The sequence below is a fragment of the Ambystoma mexicanum genome, chromosome 8 (assembly GCF_040938575.1).
Source record: "Ambystoma mexicanum isolate Mex_15411 chromosome 8, UKY_AmexF1_1, whole genome shotgun sequence".
Classification (NCBI taxonomy): Eukaryota; Metazoa; Chordata; class Amphibia; order Caudata; family Ambystomatidae; genus Ambystoma; species Ambystoma mexicanum.
Window position 1 is genome coordinate 741,604,464 of NC_090929.1, and position 15,098 is coordinate 741,619,561.

A 15,098-nucleotide genomic window follows, 5' to 3' on the forward strand; every position below is an offset into this window, starting at 1 on the left:
AGGCAAGCACATGGTGCCTCCTGTGTCCTTGATGCAATCAATGCGGTTCCTACCCCCCCCAGTTCGGACCAGTCTGGACAGTATCCTAACTGGCCTATCCCCCTCACCATACTTCCTGGCCGCCACAGGAATTACCGAACTTCTCTTAGGGTCGTGAGACTTGAACATTTCTAATTCCGCTCTAATCTGTGCCAGTGTGGTCGGGGAAGGGGAGGTGGCGTATGCCCTCTCAAGCTCTTTTAATTTCGCTTCTGACTTGCAAGCTATTTTATATGGCTTTGAGGACCCCAGCTCTCTAGATATGCACATTCCTCTGATGAAGACCTTGAATGCCTCCCAGCGCACTCCATCGGAGGTGTTGTGCCTGTTGTTGCACTCAAAGAAGGTGTTGATGTCAGCTAGCATATCGACTTCAAAGACTATGTCTAGCAGGGCCTCCGACTTAAATCTCCAGAAGGAGTGGGGGGGCTGGTCGTGTCCGAATGTTATCTGGAGTGTTACCGGTGAATGGTCCGATAGTGTGCGCGGTAATATCTTGGTCTCTGTGACCCTGCCCATCATGCAACTTGATATGAGGAAAAGGACGATCCTGGAGAGGCTATCGTGTACCGATGAGTAAAAAGTGTACTCTCTAACCTGTGGGTTGAAAGCTCTCCACGCATCCCTGAGATCTAGTGTGTCAATATGGGTGTGTAACCTATGGGCTGCGCGTGATGGGGCTCTGCAGGACGTCCCGGACCTATCCAGGTCTTTGTCTAGGATCAAATTCATGTCACCGCCCCATATGATGGGAATCCCAATATATTTCAGAAGCATGGTGGTGATGGCATCAAAGAACTCAGGGGCATCAAAGTTAGGGGCATATGTGTTCACTAGGAGGCATTCCATATTAGCAAGTGAGCAATGGAGGATCACGTATCTAACCCCAGGGTCAATATGGCTGGAGTGCAGGGAAAACTGGACTGATTTATGGATTAGAGTTAGGACCTCCCTGGATTGGGTGGAGTACTTCGTATAGAATCTGTTGTTGCCCCACGTGGGGCGAGACATGCTGCTAGGCGCCCAAGAGCATGGGTTTCTTGGAGAAAGAGGATTTTGGCGCCATGTCGCTGGGCATAAGCAGTTATCCTGCAGGCCTTAGTGAAATTGCTTAGGCCACGAATATTCCATGTGACAATGTTCAGAGCCATAGCGACATATTATGGAACATCCCAGTGGTAGTATTCGTTAGGATTTTTCCTTATGCACTTGCCGTGTGCACAGTAGAGTGAGTTGAAATCATGCGTCTCTCAGCCATGTTTTTAACTGTTAACACAACCCCAATTACGCCACCCCCCACCCTCACTGCCCAACCCCAACATGCAGTGCGGACCTCCCACCACAGAACACACCCGAAGCCCATTGGGCCTGCTCCGACCGGAAACCAAAGGTCAGAGGACCAGATCCAATGTGGACAGGGCCACATCCTAGCCCAACTGGGGCCAGTCAATAGAAAGAACAAAATAAAAGCGAAGGCAAACATTGCAACTGCAACGGGGGCGATGGTGCCGTGCGGCCGGCATTTGTGGCTTGATGTGGGGCAGCAGATGCTGTCCCGAATGTGCTGCTGCGGTAAAACAGGTATCACAGACAGCCTCTGAGACCAGAGAGTGCCCTCTGGCAAGTTGACATCGCGAGAGAGAGCAGGGCACAAGGATAGCTCCAGGAGCCAAGTGGGGGAGAAGACAAAGAAGCAGGTTAGGAGCTAGCCTGTGGCCCACATACACATGGCAAGAGGCCGCAGTGGACACAGTGGGGTTGCCATCAACACATCGAAAGTCATGGATCCGTGGACATTTTTATAAAAACGTGGGCAGTGTAGTCTATGGCGTGTGGTCGCCTCGCGGCCCGGGAAGAGGTATATGTAATTCAATGAACTTCACCGCTTCGTCAGAGACAGTGAAGAAGAAGATCTTGCCATCGTGGGTAATCTTTAGTCGTGCCAGGAACAGAATGGCTTAGGGGACACCGCGCTCCATGAGCAGGTTTTTGACGCCTAAGAACTGGCGCCTTTCCTGCTGCACCGCCAGTGAGAAGTCTGCGAAGATTCTAACAGTATGGGCTTCAAATCACAGTTCTCCCTTTCCCTGCGACAGGCGGAGGATGAGATCTCTGTCGCGGTAGTTGAGAATCTTGGCGATAATGGGTCTGGGGATGTCGCCGGGTCTGGGGTGCGGAGACAGGGCCCGATGAGCCCGCCGACCGTGAAATACGGAGAGGGGGCAGGGTCGTCCAGTAGGTCCTTGAGGAGTTTCTCCACTGTATCCTCCATCCGCCCCTTAAAGCATTCTCAGGGACCCCGATGATGCGCAAGTTGTTCCTACGGGAGCGCGACTCCAGATCGTCACACTTCGCCTTGACACCTTTCATGTCACGCGTTAGGGAGGCCACAGTGTCCTGGAGTGCGGTGATGCCATCTTCGTTCACCGAGATCCTATTTTCAGCCTCGGTGATCCTCGATCCCGCCTGGTCCACTCGAGCCTTAAGCGAGGCTACATTAGCATTGATGTTGTCTAATTTCTCATGGAAGGAGGCAACGTTTTTAGCCATAGATTCCATCAGTAGGGTGAGGTCAGGGGCTCCGACCGCTCAGTGCAGGGACAAGTCTGGCTCGTCTTGGGGTGATGATGTGCTGGCTGGCTCATCTCGAGGGACCGCTTTAGCGTACTTGTCCATTGTACCTCTTTGGGCCCCCGCCTTATTTTTGCTAGGAATTGTCGTTGTGGTGGGCCCGGTTGCAGTGAGGGTCCACTTATGAGTAGGATGGAGAACTGAGAAGGGCCGGGGTGGCAGGCTCAAACGCAGTGTCCTTCGGTGGCGGTAGGCGGTTGAGGGCAGTTGGGGGGCCACCGCAGATAGCTGAGAGTCAGCGGTGGAGCGGCAAGGCTGTGATGGCGAGCGATCGCGGCCTCCTTATGTGTACAGGTTGCGTGGGGGTGCCAGCGGGATCTTTCTTAGGAGGGCGCGGGCAGAGGCGGCAACACTGTCAGCAGGAAAGTGGGCAGACAGTATGGTGAGGGCCGCTTCCTTATGACAGTACTGGCCTGCAAGGTCGCACACAGCGGGCAGAGGTCTCGGCACCCACCGCTCCAGCCCCCGCTCACCTGGTCCGCCGCGGCAGCGGGGCGATAAGGTCCGCTGTGTTGTCGGCGCCGGGGAGGTCGTGATGATCACTGACACAGCAGGTGACATCCACAGTGTGGCGGCATCCGCAGCAGGACCCCCAGGCACCCGCCGCGATTACACAGAGCGGCGGGAAGCAGGAGCGGGGATGGGACCCAGAAGTCAGGCAGGCCAGGCGGGAGGGCCGGATGTTAGGCAACCACTGGGGCCGGGTGGAATACTAGGCCCAAATCCGACAGGGCTGTCAGCCAGGTCCCAGGTGGGCCGATCGAGTCCAAAATCGCACAAAATGTCCAGTGCAGTGGCAGAAACAGCTCGGCCAGCCGATAGTCCTTCACAATGTCGGGAACTGCAGATGGGAGCAGATGAACGCTGAGGCCGCACGGAGCTAAAAGGCTAGGCAGCCATCTTGGGCTGCTCCACAGCGCCACCCTGCGGTCTTGTCCTTTTACATGCAGACACCAATGTTTTACAGTCGAGCAGTGTAAGCGGAAAATGTACTGCGAAGCAATAAGAACAGAAAGCAATGAGCAATGGTTAGAAAACAAAGTGGCGATTCTTGTTACATCAAAATGGCCGTTCATTGGCAAACTCGAAAACCTATATTCTGTCATATCGTGCATCAGACGGTTGGCCCTCGGCCACCAAAATACGTTTGTGGTCACAAAGTAGAGGTCCATTTCTCTACAGTGACAAGTTGACTTTTATTATATCATATACAACCTTAAAGAAGTGGGTAAAGAGACACCTGGGAGCATCCTCGCCGGCTCTAACTGCCCGAACCTCTCTCTCATTTCAGATGACAACACTGACTTCATGCCATACATGTCTTGCAGGGACTGTTCTGAGCCAAAGAATGCTAGCTTTGTTTCCAGCACACAACAGTATGCCTGCGTGTGGATTTGAGTTCATAGATCTATGTTGGGTTCGTACTTTGTGCTGGCCCTGTTTGCATTGCTTGGAGAGGGGAATAGGTGAAGAGGGCCAAGGTGATGTACACAATGGGGGAACTAGAGCAGGGTTAGGAGGGAGGGATACATGTCAAAACAGACACCGGCGTATAAGATATTTCCCAGTCAAAGGAGCTGGCACCAGTGGTGACTGACACAGAGGGACGTTTTGGTGCACTGTCTCACACAGCAGATGTCGGCCACCCTAGATTAAGAACTAGCCCCTGGAGTATTCAGCTGAGCAAGTATTAAGTCGAGTTATACAGGTCATTGTATGGGCTACAGCTTCACATGGGGCACATTGGAGGTTACCTTGTAAAGCCGAACTTCCATGCGGATGAGATCCCACAGCACCCGGATCAGACACATTTTAAGAAGGTAAATAACAGCAAGGAATGTAATGGGACCAGGTGAAGTTATAGAGCCGGTATTATTGGGTATCCTGCAATAGAAGGTGCTAATGCATCATAAAATGTATTTTAAAGTTCGGTAATTAATCCATGTGTCCATGTGCCTTTCATTTAGGCTTAGAGTTCAATGCTTGTTTCAACTCTTTGGACTATAAATCCTGTTTTAGCTTTGACCTTTCTTCGGAAAGCGCCATTAGAATGATACCAATTTGCTGTTTCTCAATATTGACGTCCAGTTCCCTTCTGCGCACAGAAAATTACAGTAAATCAGAAACACCTCTCCATTAAAGCATCTTTTTAAGCCACTGTATTGAAAGGGGGCTCTATAACTTATGCCATCGCTTTACATAAGGTTTTTCTACTTTAAAGTTATAAAACAATAAATGTACCAACCAGTCTGCTTTTTTCATACCACTATTTTAACTGTGCTCCGTGAATTAGTATCTTGATGTTATGTACGTATATTATGTTAGTGGGTTTTAGACCATGAAAAGAAAAAAGTTGGCACCGAGTGTGCACACCTTATAGTCAGGTCTGCATGTGTTAACTTAGTCTATGTGATCTGACAGCATTATAGAAAAGTTTTTTTTTTTTTTTACCCAGGTGCCTCTACATACCCATTGTCCATTTTATCACGATTTTTGTATTTAACAATATTTTATTAGATAGACAAGCTTTCTCCATTCTGAAATATAGGCTGTATTCATATTAGACAGTACACTGATGATCAGTAAGCTGCATTATCTTATTCACGGCACGGAGCCGCATGTAAGTGTAATTTTGTGTCTCGCGCCGGGCTTACAATGTGATGCAGCGCAGTGTTGATGGCCATCTTGCAACGCTTGTTTTGGTGTTTGCAAGAGGGAGCCATTCATGCACTCTCTCACTCTTTGTGTCGCTGTCTTGGTCTCCAATAGATACATTGTATCCCATGAGGAACAAACACAAGCATCTGCAAGTTGGCAGATGAGAGAAAGGACAACAATAGTGTCTAACACTTAAGACACTCCCGTCCCCTGCACACCTTAAAAACTAAAAAGACAGTCAATCTATTAATCACAAATAATGAGTTTTTCCTTGTATCTTCTTGTAGTTCACAAATAAAAAAGTTATTCTCACACACATAAATTGAAATATAATCAAGATTTACAGTTTCACAAAACAGTTTATCTCCTACAACAGATGGAGAAGATTGTAAGATTTTTGAAGCTCAACGCGTTTCGGGGGTTAAACCCCTTCTGCAGGAGCAAATAATTCTGAAAAAATGTATATGAAGAAGCCATTCAGGGATTTATTCTCCTACCAATTATCACATGTATATTAGTCAGTGTCAGAGGTGTACTCGCCCCATACATTTCATAATCACCCTTCCCTCATAACCAAAAATGCAAAATACCCAACAAGTGATCTAACCACATGTTTACGTTCAAATACAAATGAGATCACATCTTCATATTAGGATGTTGTGAATACCAGTCTATCCCGATGTTAGACTCCGCTTTGACTGTGTGGTGATGAACAATTTCACGTCTTTTCATATGTGCAATCTAGTGCGCACAGTTGTTCCAATTTATAGTGTATTGTATATTCAATAGTGATCATTTAACCACCTAACCTTCGAATAACTTTACCACATAGCCGGTCCTAGGTGGACATGGCCACTTTAACACCATTTTTTGTCCCTCAAGGTCATGGCCAGTAGCCAGATTGTCCGCGTCATGACCTTGTACCATGACCCGGACAATCTGGCCCCTGCCCATGGCCACAGTCTATACCTCAGGCACCAAAGGTATAGCACTTTTCTTTGTACCTACATTATGACACTTGTCAAAAAATAAAACACGGGCAGATTTGCAAAACCATGCTTTCAGGTCCTTGCCAATGCTCCTTACACAAGTTTGCTAGAAATCTGCCCATGATTTATTTTTTCAAAAGTGTCAACATGTATGTACATACAATAGTCATTAACTTAGCCCCCACTTGGCAAAATCCATTCAGTCTTTATACAAACATTGAAGGTTGGGTCTATAATCTTCCTCAAAACTTTTGTCCACATTCGTCAAATGGCAACAAAGTTATAAGCCAACTAAAAATGTTGAGACCCCCCTCTAATTTCGCCCCCTCTTGAGAAAATCCCACCAAACTTTAGAAAACCATTTATATTTCGGTCTAAAATCTTTTTGCAAACTGTTGTGTAGATTTGTCAAATAGTACCACATTTATAAGCCTTTACATTATTTTGGGACACCCCTCTAATTTTGCCCCCACTTGACAGAATCCCACAAAACAATTAAATGCAGTTTCATTGAGTGGTGCCAAAGTTACAAGCCATCCAAAAACTGCATTTCACCAATCTTGTAATGCAGAAATGGGCACAGAGGTCCTAGGATAGTTTAAGTGTCCGCGAACACGGAGATTAAAACCGCCCGTTGTTTGGCTTCTTATGGCCATATCCCATCCCCATCCCCCCACCTCCCCAGACATTGTTTGTTGAGTTTGACAAGTGGAATGTTGTGTTTTTTTCCCTTTTTTGCCACGGACACTGGCAAAAGTCTGTGAATCCAAGATGGCGGCCATTTCTGGAAAAACTGACGCATTTCACGTTTTTCTCCATCCAATCAATGTGCGCGCCCGATGTCCGTGGACTTCACATCGCCCGATGGGCCAATCAGATGACTGTCCACCGACCGAACAGTGAAATGGGTCCGCGGACGGAACCCTGATATCACTAATTTATTTTACCTACAGTTTGCCTGGTTTAAAGAAAACTACTGTACCAATTTTCACCAAATTTACAAAAGCACGCTTTCGGGACCAAGCCGCTGCTCCTGCCGCAAATTTGATGAAAATCCATCCAACGGTTTGAGCTGTAGGCGTGAGCAAAGTTTTTTTCCATTCAGTCTATGGAAAAAAAAACAATTTGGGACCCCACCTATAACTTTGCGCCACCTTGACGAAACCTCAACAAACTTGCCAGAAAAATTCAGAGTGGGCCACATACTTTGTTTTCAAAGGTTGGAGAAGATTCATCCAGGGGGAGTGAAGTTATAAGCATCCCAAAAAGTGCTCTTTCTATGAGATGAGCAACTTAACCATAACTACAGGTCCGCTACCGCAGGCCGTGCAATATATATATTGGTCATTCTGAATATGAAAAAATAAGTTTCTAGAGTCAAACTAGTAATTACAGGCAATTGGAACTACCACTTTCTCTGTATGACTATTAAACTAACATTTCTGTTATAAGCATACATAAATAAAAAGGAACCTTGATCCCAATTACCAAAGATGTGCCACAATATGGAAATCTTCTATGGAGTACCCTAAAAGCAGAGAAGAAAGCAAATAAAATATCAAGTAAGTATGCTTCAGATGAGTGTTAATATCAATTATTTAATTAGTTTGCAGTTGATCCCATATGGTTGCTTCCAGTGAAAAATCACAAGTACGCCAATTTAAAATCATATTCTTGGTTTAAGCTTTAGATCAGAAATTATTTCCATAGCCTTGTTGTGGCGTGTCAACGAGTGTGTCAGCCATAAGGGAAATGATGGCAAATGTATGAGCTAAATTTGCCTTTAGAGTAGTGCTGGTCCTGCATCCTGGTATGAGGGATTGAAATCGGGCTCCAGAAGATGCTCTAAGGTGTATCAAGCACTATGGAGCTCATTTTGGAGTCTTCCATAATTGTCAGCGGGGACCCATTACATGTATATCTTCATGTGCATGGGTCCTTTCCGCCAAATGTTTGTCATTTGATTGGTGGAGTGCAAATGGGGAGGGCACAAGACAGTGTATGCATGGCAGGCAGCGTTTACAATGGAATCCTATGGAGTTTGTCTGCTTTTTGTTGGTGCAAAAATCCAGTGACTCCATAGGAATCCCCATCATTTGCGCCAGCATGAAAATTCATGCCAGCACAAATGCCGGAATATTTGTAAGAATATTGTTCCTCATGGATTTTTGGCTGATGTTTTATCCAAAATAAGTATGAACACCTTAGACAAGGAGCTGAGAACCCCAGTTCTGACATGTCTTACAATTCAGCGTAGAGTCTGATTGCCTTGGTTGTCATGATAGGAGGGAGGTGTATGTTATCATGTTTTCAGTGTCATGTCTTGATGATTTATGCTGTTCTGTGATTCTGCTAGCACTCAATGCATGGTAGTAGAATATTGGTGCTTGCAAATTAATGACAGATCAGAGAATGGTGGGTGAGTACGATGCATGTGTGGCTCCATGAATGTCATTTGTACCTGAGATTGTGTGCCTGAGGACGGGCCGGTGAGTGCCCCCTGCCCTATATCTGAATGAAAAGAGTAATTGGATCCTGTGACATAGTGTAAAAAAACATGTGTTTTCTACTTGCTGGTTCCCTGCGTTGTACTTACCCGTCTCTTATTTGCAGCAATGTGAGAGCATATGTGGTTTTCAAAACCAACCAATTCCTGAGTTTTCTACCATGCATCGTAGTTGATTCACATCAAAGATATTCAGCTGTCTTTTACCATCTATGTTGAATGGGGCCAGCTTGAGAGATATCTGCTTTGAAAAGATTGACATGTGTATCTATTGACTGGACATCCTTCATCGGATTTCAGCAGCTGCTCTTGCAAGAGTTATTTCCTCCTGTTCAAGCTTTCTTTCCCAGGATTTCACATGCAGCTATTATGTATAGCTGTATCCTTCATTGACAGTGTGGTGCCCCAGCTTCCATTTCAGTGAACCGACACATTATCTTAGTTGAAGGCATTATTCTTCAGCGGGCTAACCCTCCACTGTATTCCAGCCTAGCTTGGGCATTGCCAGGCTTGCCCCTTGATCACAGTCCTACTAAAAGACCCACAATTACAAACTGAATATCTGTCGATCTCCATGGTCCTAAACGGGCCCCCTAGAATAAACATTCACTATGAGGATATATTCCTAATGCCTGTTGGATGGTTATAATTGGTTATATCATGTGACAAGCCCAGTGCCCTGGCCCTGTTAAGAGGCAACAAGACCCCAGGGGGAGGGGGTTGTCTACCAGGGAACAATCCAGAGCCAGTGTTGCCTCAGGGGGGTGGGGGTTTTCATGTGAGAGGGCCCCAATTCCTGTCCCCCGTTCCAATTCTTTCTGAACAGTTCACCTTTGTCTCAAGCCATACCTCCTAGACAAAACGCTTGCCAGGATCTTTGTGTTTTTCCTAGTGACCAAACGCCAGACTGGGAAACAGCGAGAATCGTCAGAAAGAGAGCAGACACCCAGCATCATCCTCTGATTAAATTGATTCAGGAACATGACTTTCAATGTTATTCTTATGCAGATGATGGTTGAATTTTGGTATGTTTGAGGGTGACAGCCAAGAATCTGCATGCTCCCTGCATTTGTTTCTTGCGGCAGTGGAGAATTGGATGTCCAGTCACTTCATAAATGCTGACAAATCTGAAATTCGACTTGTTGGTGGCCCCGGTGAGTGGTGGACTCAATATTTTTGGCCCTCCTATAGGCTTGTATCCTCAACCATGTTTTTTCATTAAGAAATTGCCCTTTGGGATTAATAGTGCACTGTCCCTGCCTCCTCAGGTCAATGTGGTGGTGCGATTCTGTTTCTTTCATTTGAAAGTCCTCCATAATATGTTGTCTTTTTCACCCAGGCAATGCCGGGGTTCAGCAGCCTCGGCTATCATTTCATCTAGATTGGACTATGCAAATGCTCTTTTCTTGGCCTTCCAGCCGTTCTACTGCGGCGCCTTCAGACAGTAGAAAACACTGCTGCTTGAATGCTATCTGCAGAGGACCGCAGAGCCCAGATATCACCAGTACATGGAAAATTGCATTAGCCTTCGATACAGCAAAACACTATTTAAGATCCATCACTCATACAGCTGTCTATGGCCTGAGCACTGAGTTCATCCAGAATGAAGGTGAGCCTTAATTACAGGGTCAGAGTCTTTGCTCTTTAGCTGGTCATTTGTTGCAGATCCCTACTTTCCCTCCCGCCAAATAAATGGGTGGAGTTGCATTCTCCATAGAGGCTCATCACCTCTCGAATGCCCTATCTTTGTATAGGGGAACTTCAAAGCATCATTTAGGCTTTCGGAAGAGTTTCAAAAGTGCCTGTTTTCTAAAACTGGGTTGCGGGTCAGGGTCTCATTGCACCTTGAAGGCTCCTAATTCATCAGAGCTAGAAACCCCCTGGGCATACATGTGCTTTAAGCAAACCCTGATTGTTGTCCCAATAGTTGGAAGGATGGGAGGTGCTCTGGCTACGAGCTGTGCCATCTCGAGATCATATTGACAGAAAAGGGGGGGATTCTGTAAATGAAGCATGTTGGTGTTAGCTGATCGGCCATGGGGTGGTCAAATTACTATTTAAACATAAAACAACAAGATGTCAATCAAACTACATTTCAGACATGAATGGTGGGAACAAGAAATCCATATAATCTGAAGCCCAATTCTACAACTGACACTAACCTCTTGCCAGACTTCACAACAACTGTCTTACAAACGGTTTCTCAAACAAAACCCCAAAAACCAATCCCACAAATAAATGGAATATAAGTAGGCCATACGTGGCTAATTTCTCAATATATTAGAAATCTTATTATAATTTGTATTTATTTATTTATTTATCTATTTATTTATTTATTTATTTATTTTACATTTGTTAAGCGTGCAAAAGCCTAAGGCATCCTGGCGCTATTACGACCAGGTACTTTTACATAAGAGAGAAGGGCAGCAGTTCATGGCAAGGTGGTGAAAAGTGTCAGGGGTTAGATGAAGAGCCACGTTTTCGGAGCCTTTCTGAAGGCCCAGTTAGATTGCTCCGCCTTCAAGTGTATCGGGAGAGTGTTCCAGTGAAAGGCAGCAATGGAGGGAAACCTGGGGCCTCCGCTTTCAGCTCGCTTGGATTTGGGTGCGACTAGCCTGTGAGCGTAGACCCTCCTGACTATGGTCTGGAGGACTGGACTTTGACAAAGCTTCTAAACAGGTAAGGCGGCACTAGATTGGAAAGGCATCTGTGAGTTATAGCAAGTGTTTTGAAGATGATCCTTTCTTTTATTTCTTAATGTACTTTTAGTTCTGGGATTTTCAATTATTTGCTTTTCTTGTTTGCTACAATCATAGAAAATGTGGTAATTTGTGGCTGCAATCTTTTCTGTTTTTCTAAATTCGTTTGAAGAGTAAGTGGCCACCTAATGCAAAATGGCAGCCAGACAGCTTCCTGCTTCCTTGGGTGTTGGAAGAACTAAGTAAAAGTGATGCTGGTCCCAGATCTTCCCCCTTCAGATGTAACCCTTATCAAAACGCTGGCCACCCACCGGCCCGCCTGCCGATTATGTGTTTGTTGTGGTGTGCCACCCCAAGATTTCCAGTGACCCCATCTGGCCACCCCTATGGAAAATGTCCCGAGGCGCCACTGGTTTATACAATACGCTGTGTGACTGCACCTTTGACAAGTAGATATACAAATTGCTGGCTGCTGTGCGACTTATTCCCATGGTTAGGAGACTTGGGTTGTTTGCATTACTGTTGCACTTGCTACTATTTCGTGCTTCAATTATTATGCATTTTTCTACACTTCAGTTACAATCACAGTTTATCAGAAAGAAGGAGAAATCTGGCCGATTTTAAGTCTAATTGGCTCAGACGGCGTTCAGATTTAAATTTTAATTGCAATTCGAAAAGAGAATGTTGTTCTGCCCCTAATCTGAACATTGTAGAAGATAGTGGGCCTCATCACGAGTTTAGCGGTAACCCTTAAATCCGGAGGTAGCGCTGTTACTGCCGGATTTAAGGGTCCGCCAAATCAGGCCTTCGGCTGATTTCCCCCCAGCTCTTAGCTGGGAGGAAATCCGCTGAAATTTCGCGCTCATACTGCCAGTGGGAAATCTGCCAGCGGTAAGAGCGCGAAATGTCCCCAATGAGCCCAATGGGGAATGGGGCATTCCCGACTGGGCTCAATGAGGAATGGGGATTTCCAATTCCGCCAAACCCGTGATCCGGCGCTAATAGCGCCGGTGGGTTTGGCGGTAGGGCAGATAACGCCAGCACTATTAGCGCCGGCGTTACCGCCCAACTCGTGATGAGGCCCAGTGGCTCCTTCTGTGTTTTAGAACAAATGGCATTAGGGCAGTTGAGGGTGCAGTTAGTCTCGGCAAATTGACCTCAAATAAAGCAACTACTTTCGTTGTTTGCAGATTCTTAAGTCAAGCGTGGAGCAAAGATCAATGGATTCAGCTCAGTGGAAAGCAACAACTAAGGCCGGAAGAAATGTTCATATTAGGAAAACAGTTATTTAAATAAATGTTTACCTTTTAACTTATTACTTTCTTTTTATATCAGTCTATTTTGGATAAGTGTTCCCATTGTTTGGATTCCTTAGAAAGCGAATGTGTTTATGGTTGTTTATAATGTGACTATGTTATGTCGGGTGTTTGGCTTTTTGATCTAACATAATCTATGTTGATGATGATAAAGATGCTGATGAGGATGATGAATAAATGTCATCGGACCGAACACTCTGCAGTACATCGTTATTATTTTGAAGGCATTGCCTTTTATGCCACTTTCCCTCACCTTTCTTTTTGAGTAACATGAGCAATAAGTATTCTATACATATATACAGCTAATAGTTTAGCTTACCCTTCATTTGTATCCAGGTGTTCAGTTATTCTTCTCAACTCTTTATCGCTGATAACAAAACCCAGCAAGTCCAGGGCTTTCTGTACACCATCTTCTTTGAGAAATCTACAGAACACATTTTAATTGGGATATTCGATTAGAACATTCTGTTCAGTTCACACTTATCTCGTTACAGTAGATTTCATCGAATACCATTTTACCTAATGAGATTTCACCAAATTTATTTCATCGAAAATGGATATGTGTTATGCATAATTGGTGGGGTGTGGGGTAAGGGTATAGGTTAGGGTAGGGAGGGGTGAGGAGGGGCTGCAGGGGTCTCTCCCTGCATTATAAAAAAAAGTAGAAAAAGTAGAAAGTTAATTGCGTTTTTCGATGAAATCGATTCTGTGAAATCTCCATTAGGTAAAATATTTTCAAAGAAATCACACACATCCCACTTATCTCACTTAATTGCAGGAACATTAATGAAAGCGACTCACTCATACTCATTTTGTAATTAAGTGGACATGATAAGAGTGCATGAGGAATGTCTTGAGGATTTGACACGTGATGTTATTAATGTAATTTGAATGTTTAAATTGTGTGAAGAATAGCTCAGCAAGTTATACTGTATATAATTGCTTTCGAGATCTGTATCCATCTTACAGATACAGGGTTCAACCTTGGCAAGGTGACCAATCCTTTAATCCATCTGAGCTTGATCAACCCAGTAACACGGATAAAACATGTTAGTATGCTTAGATGCTGGAGAAATACGTCATGACTCGCTATACTCAAAACACTGTAATTGGTTATTTATAACCCGCTTAATACCCAGAGCTTTCTAATTGTGGACTCGGGGATCGATCGAACAAGCGACGGCCCATGTTGTTTTCCTTCCAAGGCGAGCGCGTTGCCCCTGCGCTATCCTCCCAGCCGACATAAAGTTTAATATTAATTCATCTGACAGCTATTTAGAAATATTTGCTTATGTGAAGTCATTGGAATATATTTATTTATGGAATATATTTTGTTTATATTTATTTATTTATAGACACCACCGCAGCCCCCGTTTATTTGTACGGTTTCAAGATGGCTTCTCACTGGTAAATTCGTAACTTTCAGCGCCGCCATAGCCAATGTACTGGTTCAGGGTGCAGCTACTGTACTCTTGGCCGATGCCTGAGGTGCCCTGAGAGGGGTAAATCAAGCACTGCTTTTCAGAGCGCAAGGGAGACCTGTGCGATGGGCCTCGGGGTGAACTCCACTCCCGAGGTGGATATCGAGGTGCTGCTGCCGGAGCTGCGGCAAGCCAGGCTTTGCCACTTGGCGTCTGGAGGAGAGTGTCACGGCCCTGTAATACATGGCTGCCGCTCCCCAGAGACTCCTCTGGCAACACACTGTGATTGGGCTGGTTGGACCGCGGTGCTAGAGGTTTAGGACGATTTTCCCGCATCCAAAGGTTCGCATGAACCAAAAGTTCTAAAACTGCTACCATCAAAGGTTCTAACACCAAAAGTTTGAACCTTTGGTGGTAGCATTGAAAAAAACAAATGGGGGCTGCGGGGGTGTCCCCCGCATCGCCCCGCTCACTATACTTTATGGTATAGTGAGCGGGGGCTGCGCGGGACACCCCCGCAGCCTTCTGTTACAAAAAAAAATAAAAGAAAAGGATTCTGCAGCCTCAGTACCCGATTACGGAAGTGAAAGGGAACTGGCGCTGCAGGACCCACCGTGAAGATGAAGGTAAGTGGGGTTTGTTTATGTTGGGGGTGTGGGTGGGGGTGTGCTGAGGGTTTGGGTGGGGGTGTGTAATGGGTGTGTTGTGGGTGTGTGTGTGTGGGTGTGAGAATGTATGTATGTTCGCATGAGAACGGTGCAAACTTTTGGTAGTTCGCACCTTTCTCATGTGAACGATTTGCCCGCGGTACTATTAGCCGCAGGCAAATCACTTGGATT

The 15,098-nt window shown here is 45.6% G+C and overlaps 1 protein-coding gene across 1 annotated transcript in view; it reads right to left on the reverse strand.

The window, feature by feature from the left end:
• The window catches only part of LOC138472415 (uncharacterized), a 238,338-nt gene that overhangs the window by 104,085 nt on the left and 119,155 nt on the right, over positions 1-15,098 (reverse strand). Inside the window, exon 3 of the mRNA XM_069610561.1 lies at positions 13,158-13,262. Coding sequence (XP_069466662.1) covers positions 13,158-13,262 — 105 coding nt within the window. The remainder of the gene's footprint in view (positions 1-13,157; positions 13,263-15,098) is intronic.